This window comes from Amborella trichopoda, chromosome 9 (assembly GCF_054954075.1).
Source record: "Amborella trichopoda isolate Santa Cruz 75 chromosome 9, AtrichopodaSantaCruz75HAP2 v2.0, whole genome shotgun sequence".
NCBI classification, from domain to species: Eukaryota; Viridiplantae; Streptophyta; class Magnoliopsida; order Amborellales; family Amborellaceae; genus Amborella; species Amborella trichopoda.
Window position 1 is genome coordinate 15,658,211 of NC_142344.1, and position 15,684 is coordinate 15,673,894.

Sequence of the window (15,684 nt, forward strand, 5' to 3'; positions counted from 1 at the left end):
AGGGAAAATTACATCCGTACGGTGTTATTTGACTTATGTGATATCCAAAAATATGATATAAATTTAAGCGTATATAGAATTTATTTTCTTGATTTTATGGCTATCTTAAACTTTAAAAAATTGAGGTCTAAACGCAGTTCGTGTTTACTAAAACATCTTTAACCCATTCAAGAAAAATGAGGTCTGAACCTCCTTAAATTTCCAAAAGACAGAGGATAAATTTCAGACCGCTTTAAACCTTTTTAAATGTGATAAATTGCAGACCGATTTAAACCTTTAAAAAAATTTTCAAGTCTAAGTTTAGAAATGTCAAACAACCAGTGGTTTAAAATAATTGTGAAGTCTAAGTTTAGAAATGTCAAACCACCGGTCAAAAAAATAGGTCTAAAGGGGCAAAAAATTAGGTCTAAATGGGGAATTGAGATGACCAAGCGGTCCAATAATTAAAAGTTTGGACGAGAGGCAAATTTGTCAAAAATTTAAAAACTTCATCGAAATGAAAAAATCGGACAAGAGGCAAAGTTAAAAATTTCATCGAGCCGTTACAGTAACAACGGGCTATTTTGGTCCCTTCTCGTCAAAAGAGTTCAAAAAACTAATACGGACGTTAAATTTCTCTGATGAATTTGTAAGGGCGAGAGAGATAGAACGGGATCAGATTTATTTTAGAGAGAGAAATATAATGAAATTTTGTGGTTAATTCAGTAAGTGGAAAGAGAAGACTGTATCTGGAGCAATTGGTGGTAACAGTCGGCAGCCGTAGGTCGCTGCTCCGGGTTCCGATCGAGGCACCTGGTTTCCAGCTCCTTGAGGACATGGGACACAGCAAACCCACACGTCCTTAGGAGATTCCCAAACCCCCAAATGTCTACCTTTACCCCGTGGGCTCCGCAACCCATCTCAGGAGCACGCCCAGTTGAACCCACTTCGCCATGCCGGTACATCTGCGGCGCTGCTGCCGCCTCATCGAGGTACACCACAAACCACTCGTCCCCGTCAGCCCTCTTCACCACGCTCTCCCAGCCAAGGCTTCTGTGCATAAATGACAGGTCGTGCAGCGCCACTAGGGCCTTCGCCACGCATGCCAGTGCCTCCATGAGCTGCTTTCCATTGCTCGGCCTCACTGAGTGACCCCGTGGCTCGAAGATGACTGCCAGCTCACGCTCGCTCGAATCAACCATGTACTCCGCATGCGGCAACTGGCGGTCTAGTAAGTTGTAAACCTCCCTCACGGATGCCCACCACCGGCGGCTCGTGAAATACTTCTTCACTCGGTTTGGGGTGAGCTCCACCACTTTGCCATTTCCACGGTCCACACGCTCGAAGTCGCTGTACACACTAGTACTGCTGCTGGTGCCGCATGCATCCGCAAGCAGCGCTAGGATCCCAGCAACTCGCCAGCAGGCGACGAGAGCCCTAAGCCGCTCAGCTGGATTGGACAGATCAATGGAAACAAGGTCGGTTCGTGCTATCCTATCCTGCACCCTGCTGAATGCGCAGAAGGTGACTGTGTACCCAACAGCATGGTAGCCAAGAATGTAAGGGAGATCACCGAAGGTCCAGGAGCTCTTGTCCACGATAGACGAAGATGGATCGGCAGTGCCTTCCCTGAGGCAATCGGTTTCCTCACCGCGCCAGAGGCAGAGGTTCTTGACAAAGGCCGTGAGGTTGGGCCACGAGTCCGTACAAGAGGAGGATTCTGAGACAGGCTTTCTAACAATGGTGATAGGGAAAGGGCAGAGTTTTGAGATGGGGCGGTTGATACAGTCGTCCCAGATCGGGATGAAGGAGTCGCGGGTGAGGGGGTCAATGTGGGGACGAACGAGGGGGCCGAGAACTTCATAAGTGAAAGAACGGCAATTGCAGTCGGAAGAGGGGGCAAAGAAGAAGTGTCTTGAAGGAGAGGGCAGATCGGCAAAGACGTCCCTGGCAAGGGGAATGCGAGAGTGGTGCGGTGGTGGCTCCTGCAGGTGCCATGGGAGCTCCAACAGCGTGGGAAGGCTTTGGGGAGGGACCCTGAGACGCCCCACAAAGTACTCGCTGCGGTCAGGGGCCTCAACCTTTGCATCGCCTGCATGCATGCGCATCACACAACATTAGTGAATGGAATACCGAGTGCTATAATCTTCTTCTTTTTATTTGTAAATAATTAAATGATTTTTTCTCTGGCTGCTGAGAAAAAAGGAAAGAAAATAATGCCAAATGCATGTGTTATATGCAAGAATAATTAAGAGAATGGATCACTAGTTTGTTGAATGGCTTGAATTATTTACATACGGATATGAGAACAAATAAAAAATACAAAAAATTTTATTTTTCTACAAAAATTGCGCAAGAGATCGGTCAATTCCTGATATTTTTTCCCAAATTTACTCTTGATCTAATGTTTTTAACATTATATCAGTTTCTTAATTCCGTTTTGCTCAATTTTTGGTGAGGTTGTGGCCGATCCAATGTCCTAAACATCAGACTGCAAGTTTAAATGGTCCGAACCTGATAGTTCTGCACGCTATTGCCACAGGACAGTGATCTGAGGCCTTGAACCTTGGACGGCTCATTGGACTAAGCAGTCCAAAGTTCGGGGCATCGAACAATCCCTGAAGTGAGAATAATAATAATAATAATAATGTAAGATCCATCCAATGTTGGTAATATAGGGGCAATTTAGAAAAACAAAAAAGGATACAAGTTGACAAACCTTGAGTGTATTACACAAAGAAAATGGAGCTTTTTATATTTTTCCATTTATTTTCGTGTCAATGAGTAAATAACTCACTGCCCTTATGCGTTCAGAATGTGGAGAAGTTGTACGAATTAGGCTGCTGAATTGTTCATAGGGAATGTTCTAGACAGTGATAATGGGTTGGAAGAATGTATTTAAGAATCTCTCAAGGAAAGAGAGAAATGGGAGAAGCTTTGAAGGAAAGAGAGAAATGGGAGAATTAGATGTTTTAAATATGGAAAAACTTTTTATAGAGTGGAGGATCTAAACAATCAAATTAGATGGCACCTCAAAATTTTCACTAGAAAATGTTGTTTTGATACTTAAATATCCTGAAAATGATCATATTGACATCAAGATACATGGACATGAGCAAAAATGGATTTCAAGTTTTAGAAATCATACGTCTTGTAATGCATTTTTGGACTGTCAATTTTCAAGTTTTCATAGATCTACTCGATCTACATTATTTTTTAAGCTTGAAATTTTATTATTAAATATGAGGATATATTTTAAGGTTAATAACAAAGATTTTCAATATTGAAACCACATTTCTCAACACCATTTGAAGGCGCACTTTATTTTGATTGTCGAGAGCGTTGGCTCTATACAAACCGCACCCGTTAAACATTAATAGTGAAAGCGATAAAATGGTATATAATTGACTATGGGTATTGAACTTAATTTCGATAGGAGCTCAATAAGAAATCCTGAAAAATGAAGGAATTGGTGGGATTAAGAGAGATAGTGAAGGGAGAGTTCTAATGAAGAACTGTGGTCATGTTCGACTGATAACTGCTTATGAAGTAGAGCTTAAGTTGTTCAAGGGCCTTAATTTGATAGGAAGCATGGGAGAGAAAATTATTATAGAGGGTGATTCATTGATAGTGATAAGCTGGTGTAAAGGGCACAAAAATGTTCTTCGGAAATTGCAAAAGTTGATTAAAGCAACTATGAATCTATGTCAAGATAAAGAGGTTATATTGTTAGGATATGGATATCTCGAGTTTATATTAATATACATCATTATGTATGAGTATATATCTCTTGATAAGATTAGGTATCTAAAAGCTAGAAGATAAACGTCAAGTTAGTTTTGTGATAAAGCCTCCTACTATTTGCCTATCTTCAATAATCATACCATATTTATTCGATAATTGTGTGATCGTCCTCTATATATAGAGGTACTTATTAATGTAAATATTCATCCAAAATAGTGAAGATGTAGCAAGTTGAGCTTTGGAATCGTGAACGTAAGGCTTCGACCTGAACCACTATTGTGTTCTCTCTTCTCTTCTCTCCATTCAATGTCAGTGCATGTATGCTTCCACGAATTCTAATATGGTATCAGAGCACTTTCATCAGTGTATAATTTGATAGCCCTTGGCCAATGTGAGAGATGCGGTTATAATTGAGATCAAGCACATGCAGGCAAGTAAGTTCACGTAGGCCTTCGATGGTCAATATTTTGTAGAGAGATTCAATACCGGAAGGCATGAGTACATTGAAATTGCTGGAATCACTTTCAGTCCCATGCCAGAAATATGGGCCACTGTAGAAAAAGAGTTCAGTGACCTTATCACATTGTTCGCTTGCAAAACCTCGCTATGTAAATTCTTGTGTGACTTGTCAACCAATTCAGCCCCATTTTCACATGGAGAAGAACCCCATCACCACAACCATCATCATTATGCTCACCATCATCAGCGATTATAACCATCATTACCATCATCATTATGCTCATCATCAAGGATGGTAGCACATAGCGTACCCCTCTCTCTCATCAACGGCAGAAGAAGCCATTGGTTCATGGTTCACCCTATTAGATTGATGCGATTTATGCATATTTCTATGGCTCCATAAGAAGAGCCTCCACCAAAGCCGCCGGCTCCTTCATGGAAGCACTTGGCTCGATGATCTTCTCTTGGGCATCACCCTATCAGCACTACAAGGACTCAAACCAGGAGTTGGCCTTCCTTTTTCTAAAGACGTGCCTTGGTCACGTTCACCAAGCCTCTTCCATAAGGAGGAGGCTCATACGTTTTCCTCCTTGTTTTTTTTCCAGCCATCGCATACCCCAAGGGACTCAAAAAAAAAAAAAAAAAAGCATTTTGTAAATTGGGTGTTTCTTCACATCCACATCACACCCAACTTGAATGGGAGAGTATAAGACATATGGAGATGCGAGAGAATATAGGAGATATGGAGATATGATGAGTAGAGAGATGAAGTCAACATCTCTAATGTAACCTCTATATGAATAAAAACATCAGTTCTTGTCAGTATTCGTACGTTATTTGCTCCTAGCTCCTCGCCATGTAAGCAGAGAACTTCGTCATACCATTGATGTAATGACATTCAGGGGGAACACATTCATGATTAGAAGATTTTTCAATGAAAAGTTTTCACCAATCTTCAGTATTCGTTGCCACTTGATTTCTGTTGACTCTCCTCCTGTTTGATGATTGAATTTCTCGATTCTGGTTGATGATCAAGTTTTTCGTTACTTGATCCCATTTGATGATGGAGTTTTACGTTACTCCATCCTGTGTGACGAACAAATTTCTCCTTGTTGATGATCAAGTTTTTCGTTACTTGATCATGTTTGATCATTGCGTTTTTCATTACTCAATCCTATTGGATGATGGAGTTTTCCGTTACTCCATCCTATATGATGATCAAGTTTTTTGTTACTCGATCCCGAAACTGTTCCGATGGCTTGTTGTTTCTTCTTGGTGTATTGGAAAAAATATAAGAAGCCTTCTTTCGCATAGAAGAGAGGAGAGAGAAAGTCATCATTTTTCTAAAGGGAGAAGAAGAAAAGAGAAAGAAAGATCCTCTTCTTTAGAGAGAGAAGGCCTCCAGAAAGAAAAGAAACCTCTGAGAGAGAAAATCTTCAGAGAAAAAACCTTATAGAAGATAAAATCTCTCTCTCAGGGAAAAAAACCTTATAGAAGATAAAGTCTCTAGAATAAAGTACAGAACCCAATAAAGATTGTTTCTTGGAAGACCCTAGAGAGAGAAAGTCGGTTGTTTCTTGAAAGACGAGAGAGAGAGAAAATCTCTAGAAGAAACTAGAGAGCCCAAGAAAGGTTGTTGTTTGGAAGACGATGGTAACCTGTGAAATTTAAAATGGATTTGATCACTACTCATTTTTAACAACTTGGTATTGTTCAAACTACAACTGTTTTATAATAAAGCATCTTGAGTTTGAGAGTGTGTGTTAGGATATGGATATTTCGAGTTCATATTGATATACATCATTATGGATGTATGAGTATATATCTCTTGATAAGATTAGTTAGCTATGAGTATATATCTCTTGATAAAATTAGGTATCTATGAGTATATATCTCTTGATAAGATTAGGTACCTAGAAGCTAGAAGATAAATGTCAAGTTAGTTTGGTGATAAGAACCCTACCATAGTCGATATTCGATAAGGCCTCCTACTATTTACCTATCTCCAAGAATCATACCATATTTATCTATGGTAATTGTGTAATCGTCCTGTTTGGTGATAAGTCCTACAATTTACCTATCTCCAATAATCATACCATATTTATCCAGTAATTGTGTAAGCGTCTTCTATATAGTAATTATGTAATCGTCCTCTATATATAGAGGTACTTATTGATGCAAACATTCATCCAAAAGAGAAGTACTTATTTATGTAAACATTCATCCAAAAGTGAAGATGTAGCCAGTTAGGCTTTGGATCCGTGGATGTAAAGCTTCGACTTGAACCACTGTTGTGCTCTCTTTCTAACATATATTTGAGCATATTTAAACAGAAATGAACATATATTTGAGCCTGTTTAAAAAGAAATGAACTGTTTACTGATGGTTCCCACGAATTCTAACATATATTTAAGCATGTTTAAAAAGAAATGAACTGCTTACTGATGGTTCCCACTAATTCTAACAAATATTTGAGCATGTTTAAAAAGAAATGAATTGTTTACTTATGGCTTGACAAGGTGAGGTGTGCAAGTTCAAGAGTTGTGTATAGAGTAGAGGTTGTTTTATTTTTATTTTTTTATTTTTTTTGGGGAAGACAAGGCTTTACCTATTTTTCTTAGTAGCTTAGGAGTTAGTTTTTTTTTTTTTTTTTTTTTAAGGTATTAGTGGGGTAATATAGGTGGGAATGAAAACCACTATTGCATTGATCGGTTAATGGTTTTTATTATTTTTTGTTTTTTATGTTCCTTGTTTATTATTTATTCGTGTATATACGCACTGAGATTTGAAAATTTGAGAATAAGAAAGGTATAAACCGTATGATAGCTGTCCAACAAACAAAACAAAAAGAGGGACATCTAAAATCAACTCAAAAACTACAAAGCAGGTAACAAATGTGAAGCAAAATTGAGCGGCAACTGGAAACAAATATGAAGCAAAATTGAGCGGCAACAGGAAACAAATGTGAAGCAAAATTGAGCGGCAACAGGTAACAAATGCGAAGCAAAATTGAGCGGCAACAGGTAACAAATGTGAAGCAAAATTGAGCGGCAACAGGTAACAAATGTGAAGCAAAATTGAGCGGCAACAGGTAACAAATGTGAAGCAAAATTGAACGGCAACAGGTGACTAACTAGAAAATAGATGAACTCATGGAAAGGATGAAGGGACGTTTAAAAGAAATTTAATAATTAGAAACACAACTTTTGAAAAAGGAGATAAACCACAAATAAGAGGGTCTATAACATTTTTCATTTAAAAATATGATTAAACCACAATCTAACAAAGTCAATAACAATACATTTTATGTGTAAGAGGTAGCGGTAAAAATTAAACATTTTTCAGTTAAAAATTGAACATTTTTCAGTTGAAAATTAAACATCTTTCAGTTAGAAATTTTAGAGTTAGCTGTAAAATTTTAATATTTCTAAGGATCGCATAAAATTGAATTTTTTTTTTTTTTTAAATATTCAGAGAAAAGCATTTTTACAATTTACGACTCACAGCGCATGCAGGGTTCTGCTAATGACGGCTGCGGCTGTGCGGCTTCGGAGTGACCTGGAAAAATAATGCGACACGGTGTCAATACAGGAAATACTCAGCTTAGTTCTCCAAAAATGAGTGAAGGCTTCAGACACTCACCGGCGGAAGAGTTTCGGCGGCCAAAAACCCTGAGTTGCTGGTCACAGGCGAAAGTGTCCGCTGAAAAGCCACTGAGCGGGCCGTCGTCGAGGCCCTCCATGGAGTTCGCGGCCATGGTGTCGTCGAAGAAGGTAAGCTGGTTGACGTTCAAGAAGCCCAAGTTGTCCATCTTTATCCGCCCCCTCCCTTCTTGCTCTCCTTCCTCCGCCCAGAGTGTCACAGACTCTTCCCATAACATCCTCATCTTCCCCACTCGCCTCATTTCTCGGCACCCGGCCTCTTCCATTGCGCTGCTCTGGGTCGTTCCCGCAATGAGACCGGTCTGGTTCCTGGCCAAAATAGCTCGCTGCTTTGATACTGCCAAAAGAAAACAACCGCCATGACATTAGAGCAATGGAAAAGAACAAGGTTCATTGTGAGAGTGTTTATGAATACGAACCAGGTGACTCGCCTTCGTCGGAATTCCTAACCATTTCTGTAGGTCGGAGAAGCTGCTGATCTCTAGCACCACCACCCTCACCGGTGGAAGCTTTACAGGCAGGCAATCCCCTACCTCTCGCCGCCATGAACTGCGCCATCTCCTCGAACACATCCTCATCGAAGGAAGCAGGCAACCTGTGCATCTTCCTTTCGTAAGGTGACAGCCTGAAGTAACTCTTCCCCACCTTCTCGTTCTCCCCTCCTTTCTCCCACTCGTACACCTTCCTGAACTCACCCAACATGTTATCCCACTTTGTCCCCGATGTCTTGGCGTCGCGGTTTACTCCATGCCTGCTCAAAAACTCCGCCACCTGCTTATCCTTCTCCGCCCTCGTCTTTGCTCTTGCAGAAGACCCACTAACTTCCGATGTGTCGCCCCCGCAATATTGTTGACGCCATGCTCTAGCCAGCCACAGCATTTCGTTTGGCTTCCAAACAGGGCTCACAAACTTCCCTTTTCGAATCTGAAGAAATTGTGTGGGCTTTGCTTGATCTTGACCAGAGCCCGCAGAGAAAGAGGGTCGAGGTGAGGATGAAGGGGAGGAGGGGGCGGGCGAAGACGAGCCCGCCACTGCTGAGACATGAGCTTGTGGACTGGAGCCGCTGGTGCTGTAACCCACGACTTGCTGTTGTGTGGAAGCGGGTGCGGCCATGGTCGCAGGGATGAGTTTCCACTGATGGACGGGATATCTCGGTCTCTTAGGGCTTGGCTCACACCGCTCTGCCTCTTCTCTGTGGGCTAGGGTTTTGGGGGTGTATGGAGATGGAATGTTGGCGGAAGCCGGCGGCACCGGAACACAAAACTCCCGGTGCTGCTGTTTTTGGTGGCGTTGCAGCTGATATTGGTGGTGGAGCTCCTCCTGTGGTTGTGGTTCTTTAAAAGAAGAAGACTGTTTCATCATATCTCCTTTATCACCCATTTCCTCACCATTAACAATCAATCCAAAGAAACGACCCCAAAAGCAAAGCCTCTAAAACAAGCCTGAACGCAGCTTAAGCTCCTCTTTAAGAGGCAGAGCCTGCTCGAATATCTCTGGCCATTTATTATGACCTCCTTTTGGGTCCTGCTCCTATTCTCGCCATGGGAGTGCAACTCGTTGCTCAGAGAGTGTGAGGGCAAATGTCACACAGCAGGATTAAATTAAATGAAAAGGTCAAATCAAGGGGCATGATTAGGTTATTTACTCGTGCTGTAATCATTGTCTTACAAGACTGGAAACAGCCGCTCCAAAATTAACATTCTCTCTCTCTAACGATTCCCTCTCTCTCTCTCAAATGGGGACTGACGCGCATTGAATGCGAGGCAGGCCGCGCAGGGTCTGAGATGCGGGTGCTGCAAGGACGATTTCCATGAGATTCAGCCGCTCCTGCACCAACCCAAATCTTACAAGTTGAATGCACTCACTGAACCGGACCGGACACTTGTTTCTCTCTCTAGGCAACCAACCTATACTCGTTTTCTCTCTCATACCACAACCCGACCCCTGCAAAACCGTTAGCAGAGGGGAAGGGAAATGGCATCTTTTGGTGGTATTGAGCATAGGATTGGTGCGCTCCCCCGTGGGTGATGGGTTCTCCTTCCTGGATCCAGAAAGATGTTTAGTTGGTTAAAGTCTAGAGAGAGAAGCATGGAAGGGAGAGTTAATAGCTTTGGTTGTTTGTAAAGTGTAAAAGCATTAAATGCTTACAAGGACAACTGATACACGCTCTCGCGTAGCCCGTAAGGCCTTTGGCTAGGCTCGCAATTGGCCACTAGAACCGGGCCGGCCCGGTTTTTTTATACTGTAGCTTGAGACTCCCAGTGCCAACCACATTCTTCCCATGGCCCTTTTTTTATTCTTTTTTTCTTTGTTTATTTTCACCTTAAATACTGTGGATTTTTCTGGTTTTCATAATTAAATAGAGCTGATGTGGTATGGGAATTGAGTTTTTAACTTAACTAGAAAAATCAACAAACATATGACATGCAATTAGGATTGCCATTGGATGGAGCCATGCTTTTTTTAAAAACCCAATTTTTCTCTCTCGAACTTTTTCTCTTTTTAGAAACTCAATATCTGGTTCTCTTTCAACAAACCCAATATTTATTTTTCTCTCTACAAACTCAATATCTGTTTCCATCTCTAAAAACTTATACTCTCTCTCTAAATCCCAATTTTATTTTATTTTTTTTAAAAACACTTTCTCTCTAAAAACCCAATATCTCATTATCTCTCTTAAAATTCAATCTCTCTCTAAAAAGCCTAATTAAAAGGCCGAACAATCGTCTCTTTCTCTCTTTGGGTGAAGGCAAATAAAAAAGTACCCATTTTCTTTCTCTAACTTTTCCTTCACTCAAAATGCATAACCCTCTCTCTAAATCCAAACCCTAACCCTAAGTTTCTCTCCTCTATCGCCTCTTTGCTTTGTGCCTGTTACAAAGCCCTCTCTCTCTCTCTCTCTCTCTCTCGTTTTTTGGATTAAACCAATGAGCTATGAATGTGTTAGGCTCTCCATTTTAGGGTTTTTGGTCTCTCTAACCTCATCAGGGGTGGTCTCAGACTCTCTTTCCAATCTAGAAACGCTTACTCTCTCTAAAATCTTAATCTCTCTTTTTCATTCTAAAAGTACATTCTTTCTAAAAACCCAATATCTCATTCTCTCTCTTAAAATTCAATCTCTCTCTAAAAACCCTAATTAAAAGGCTGGACAATCGTCTCTCCCTCTTTGGGTGAAGGTAAAAAAAAAAGTATCCTCTTTTCTGTCTCTAACTTTTCCTTCACTCAAAAAACATAACTCTCTCTCTAAAGTCCAAACCCTAACCCTAAATTTCTCTCCTCTATCGCCTCCCTGCTCAGTCCCTGTCACAAAGCCCCCTCTCTCTCTCTCTCTCTCCTCTCTCTCTCTCTCGGTAATCTATCTCTCCCATCTCCTCGCTCTATCTCTCTCAATAAAACCTGTCTCTCTTCTCCCCCTCTCTCTCTCTCTCTCTCTCTCTCTCTCTCTCTCTCTCTCTCTCTCTCTCTCTCTCTCTCTCTCTCTCTCTCTCTCTCTCTCTCTCTCTCTCTCTCTCTCTCTCTCTCTCTCTCGTCTTTTGGATTAAACCGATGAGCCATGAATGTTTCAGGCTCTCCATTTTAGGGCTTTTGGCCTCTCTAACTTCATTAGGGGTGGTCTTAAACTCTCTTTCCATCTCTAAAAAGTCATCCTCTCTCTAAATCCCAATCTCTCTTTCTCTCTAAAAGTATGTTCTCTCTAAAACCGCAATAACTCTTTATCTTTTAAAATTCAATATTTCTCTAAAACCCTAATTAAAAGGTCTCTTTGGGTGAAGGCGAACAAAAAAGTATCCCCCTTTCTCTCTCTAACTTTTCCTTCACTAAAAATACATAACCCTCTCTCTAAATCCAAACCCTAACCCTAAGTTTCTCTCCTCTATCACCTCTTTGCTTTGTGCCTGTTACAAAGCCCTCTCTCTCTCTCTCTCTCTCTCTCTCTTTTTGGATTAAACCAATGAGCTATGAATGTGTCAGGCTCTCCATTATAGGGCTTTTGGTATCCTTAACTTCATCAGGGTTGGTCTCATACTCTCTCTAAAATCCCAATATCTCTTTCTCTCTCTAAAAGTACATTCTCTCTAAAAACCCAATATCTCATTCTCTCTCTTAAAATTCAATCTCTCTCTAAAAACCCTAATTAAAAAGCTAGACAATTGTCTCTCTCTCTTTGGGTGAAGGTAAATAAAAAAATATTCCCCATTTCTCTCTCTAACTTTTCTTTCACTAAAAAAATATAACCCTCTCTCTAAGGTCCAAACCCTAACACTAAGTTTCTCTCCTCTATTGCCTATCTGCTCTGTGCCTGTCACAAAGCCCTCTCTCTCTCTGTCTCTCTCTCGATAAATCCCATCTTTCTCTCCTCTTTCCTCACTCTATCTCTCTCAATAAACCTTCTCTCCTCTATTGCCTCTCTGCTCTGTGCTTGTCACTAAGCCCTCTCTTTCTCTCCGTCTCTCTCTCGATAAATCCCATCTTTCTCTCCTCTTTCCTTACTCTATCTCTCTCAATAAACCATGTATCCCTCTTCTGCCCTATCTCTCTCTCTCTTCGTTTGGATTAAACCGATGAGCCATGAATATTTCAAGCTCTCCTTTTAGGGCTTATGGCCTCTCTAACTTCATCGGGGATAGTCTTAAATTCTCTTTCCATCTCTAGAAACTCATACTCTTTTTAAAATCTGAATCTCTCTTTCTCTTTCTAAAAGAACATTTTTTCTAAAAACCCAATATCTCGTTCTTTTTAAAAAATTTAATATCTCTCTAAAAACCCTAATTAAAAGGCCGGACAATCGCCTTTCTCTTTGGGTAAAGGCAAATAAAAAAACCCCTTTCTCTCTCTAACTTTTCTTTCACTTAAAAGTTAAAACACATAACCTTCTCTCTAAAATCTAAACCCTAACCCTAAGTTTCTCTGTTCTATGTCTGTCACAAAGCCCTCTCTCTCTCTATAAGCCCTGTTTTTCTCTCCTCTCTCCTCGCTCTATCTCTCTGGGTAAACCTCTCTCTCTCTCTCTCTCCATTTTAGGACTTTTGGCCTCTCTAACTTCATCAAAGGTAGTGTTATTCATGGGATTGGATTTGAGGGAAAAGTTAAAAATGAGTTCCTCTCTCATTAGTGAATCGATGTTGGGGTGAGAGCTGAAGAAACCAGAATTTGATTTCTTTTATTTGCATTGATACTTTGGAGCTCTTCTTTTCTTTTTGTATTGGATTTGTTAAAGTCTGTATTGGATTTGTTAACGTCTTAAAGGCTTAGAGATGCTTGTTTATTGACCCTAAGATTTTTATGTTCACCTTCTATGCGGTGCATCAGAATTCAGTCTAAGCTCCATGCTTGTTTGTTAACCTGAAATATGATTTTTATTTATCATGATTTTAAATTTTTTAAAAACTAATTAGCATTTTTTTTCCTTGCTTCAAATAAGAAAAGCCTTAAAGAAGAGAAAGATTCTTGAAAAATGTATGGACATGAGATGGACCGGGTCAGGCCCAATAGCCCTAATTGAGCCTTTCAATTCCGGGCCAGCCTCTATATGCATTTCCGATGAAAATTCGGGATTTTAACGACCGGGTCCTATTGGGCTTATTTCCGAGCGGCCCGAAATATATTTGGGCCTTCTGGGCCTCAGGCTGGGCCGGCACAAAGCCCGCCCGTTGGTAGCCCTAGATGCAACCCTTTCTTACTCTATCAAAAACAATCACAATTAGCTTACTGTAAATTCCTTTAGGACTCTGAAGAGATGCACATAGATCACTAATTTTGTCATGCATAAAAGAATCAAAACCCAAATTTGTTTGCGATTATTGTAAATCTCATCCATACAACCCCAATGTAATTCCCAGCATATATATATGTTCATCAAAATTTGACATAAATAATTTCAACGAACTAAAAAAGACGCCCCTATAATGTTTTCCTTGCTCATGCAAGCTTTTTTTAACTTCAAGTCAATATTTCAAATATAAAATATGAACAAAAACATGGACCAAACTCGTCAAATTCATAGACATCTGCAGGTCCAATTTGGTTCGCTTTCTAAATAGATAAACTTGTTGAGAATGAGTTTTCCATAAATATATTGCATAAGAAAGAATACAAGTTTGTTGTAAAACAAGAGTTAGGAGATAAACTAGAGAGAGAAAGTATTATGAGAGGCATCACATGTTGTAATCTTATCATGTGACACTAGAGGGCTCTCAAAGAAATAAGAGCCGCATTCTTGTACCCAACTCACAAAGAAATTTAAGAGAGAGAAATAAATTTTAGAGAGAGATAAAGAGCTCATGAAAGGGTATTAAAGCCTCTCTAAACTATTTTCCCACATATAGCTACTTAAAGGAAATTACAAGAGAAACGTGTAGAGAGAAAAAGACCAAATGTTACATCTCAATAGCCACTCGTCACTCTCTTCCTGTGGCTCTTCCTTTTTCCTTCTAAATTCATTTGTTTTTTTTTAAAACACCTTTTAAGTCGAGTAGAAAATGAAAAAACAATTTAAAAAAGGGAAAGGTTTCCTTACTTCTACAATATATAAGATATTCTTCCCCTCATCCAGCCGTACCATTTAGATCAAGTGAGCAATTGACTATTTGATCTAAGACCGACGTCTTAGAGTATTTTTTTTAATTTTTTTTTACAAATTATATGAATATAAAATTTGGTATGCCCTATTACCTCAATAGGGCGCACCTAAAAAAAATATTAGAATTAATTTTTTGATAAAATATAATAATCAAAATACTTCGTGAAGCTTTTAGGGGTATTTTAGTTATTTTATTTGAATGAGAATATTTTTTTATTTTTTTTACATATGCGAGTTTAATAGAGGGGCATATGTCCAAAATTTGGTGTCAAAATAGTACGTAAAAAAAATTTAAAAATAAAATAGTGGAGAGACTTGATATCGTGATTGTAGTTATCTCAGCCTTCCATTCAAAATGTATGGTTGGATAGGGGAAGTATATAAATTTTATGTGATAAAAGAAACATAAAAAGCTTGCCCCTTCAAAAAAATAGATCCTTAATTTTATAAATATTTTACAACATATTTTCTCTAACACCAAGCTCTATTCCTGTTGGGCCGTACTGGCGAGGTAAAGAATAAAGGCCAGGATCTATATTTCTAAGAATGGGTTTGTCATAAAAGCCATTGACGGTTACGTGAATCAATTGAACCAAGGACGTAATGTTGAAAATCGTCCAGCGTTAACCAATCAAGCCCAGCCTAAATATTCCACTCTCGCCTCTTTTGTTTTGGCGAGGACCAATACCACCGACTCACGCGTACAAGAAGCCCAAACACAAAAGGACATTCGATGCACGAAAATACATGCTGCTCTCAACTCAAGAATGACCCTTTTTGTCTGCTTAAACGCTGAAAAGCCAACTTCTATGTACGTTTTACTGAAAGAGAGAGAGATTTAATACAGGGAAAAGTTGTCAATCTTCGAGAGCTTTAATCCGTAATCATGGATGCTCGAACTTAACTAAAATAAATTAATCGACTTTTAATCCGTAATCATAATGCAAATATTTGCCTATTGCGTGGATTGCTTGATAACAAAAGACAGTTTTATACCAACAAGCCCCTTGCCAGCGTAAAACATGGATGGTGGACATTGCAAGGGCACCCTGCAATCTCTAATGCTGCAAGTTTTATGCAGGCATGTGAGCCGCCCACACAAAACAATTTATCTTTAACAAAATTTTATTTTATAATTAAGAATATTTAAAAATATAAAAAATAAAAGGTAAAAATAAGACACATGGCAAAAAAAAAAATTATTAATCTTTGCCAATAACATCCAAATTGTGTAAAATTTTATGCGTCATCCCCATTTTT

The 15,684-nt window shown here is 39.6% G+C and overlaps 1 protein-coding gene across 1 annotated transcript; it reads right to left on the reverse strand.

The window, feature by feature from the left end:
* Positions 1-659: 659 nt before the first annotated feature.
* LOC18424474 (Protein kinase superfamily protein) lies at positions 660-9,950 on the reverse strand. The gene is made up of 4 exons (XM_088845797.1): positions 8,264-9,950; positions 7,825-8,181; positions 7,687-7,740; positions 660-2,071 (listed from the first exon to the last, which is right to left on the reverse strand). Exons 1-4 carry the CDS (start codon positions 9,222-9,224, stop codon positions 702-704), a joined length of 2,742 nt encoding a protein of 913 aa, XP_088701923.1. The 5' UTR covers positions 9,225-9,950; the 3' UTR covers positions 660-701.
* Between the last annotated feature and the right edge of the window lie 5,734 nt (positions 9,951-15,684).

Excerpts from the sequence above, each read along its gene's own strand:
- LOC18424474 (XM_088845797.1), bottom strand. The coding sequence starts at position 9,224 with ATGGGTGATAAAGGAGATATGATGAAACAGTCTTCTTCTTTTAAAGAA. Across the intron at positions 8,182-8,263 it reads CGACGAAGGCGAGTCACCTG|TATCAAAGCAGCGAGCTATT; the intron begins GTTCGTATTCAT and ends TTCTTTTGGCAG. Across the intron at positions 2,072-7,686 it reads AGCAGAACCCTGCATGCGCT|GCGATGCAAAGGTTGAGGCC; the intron begins GTGAGTCGTAAA and ends GCATGCATGCAG.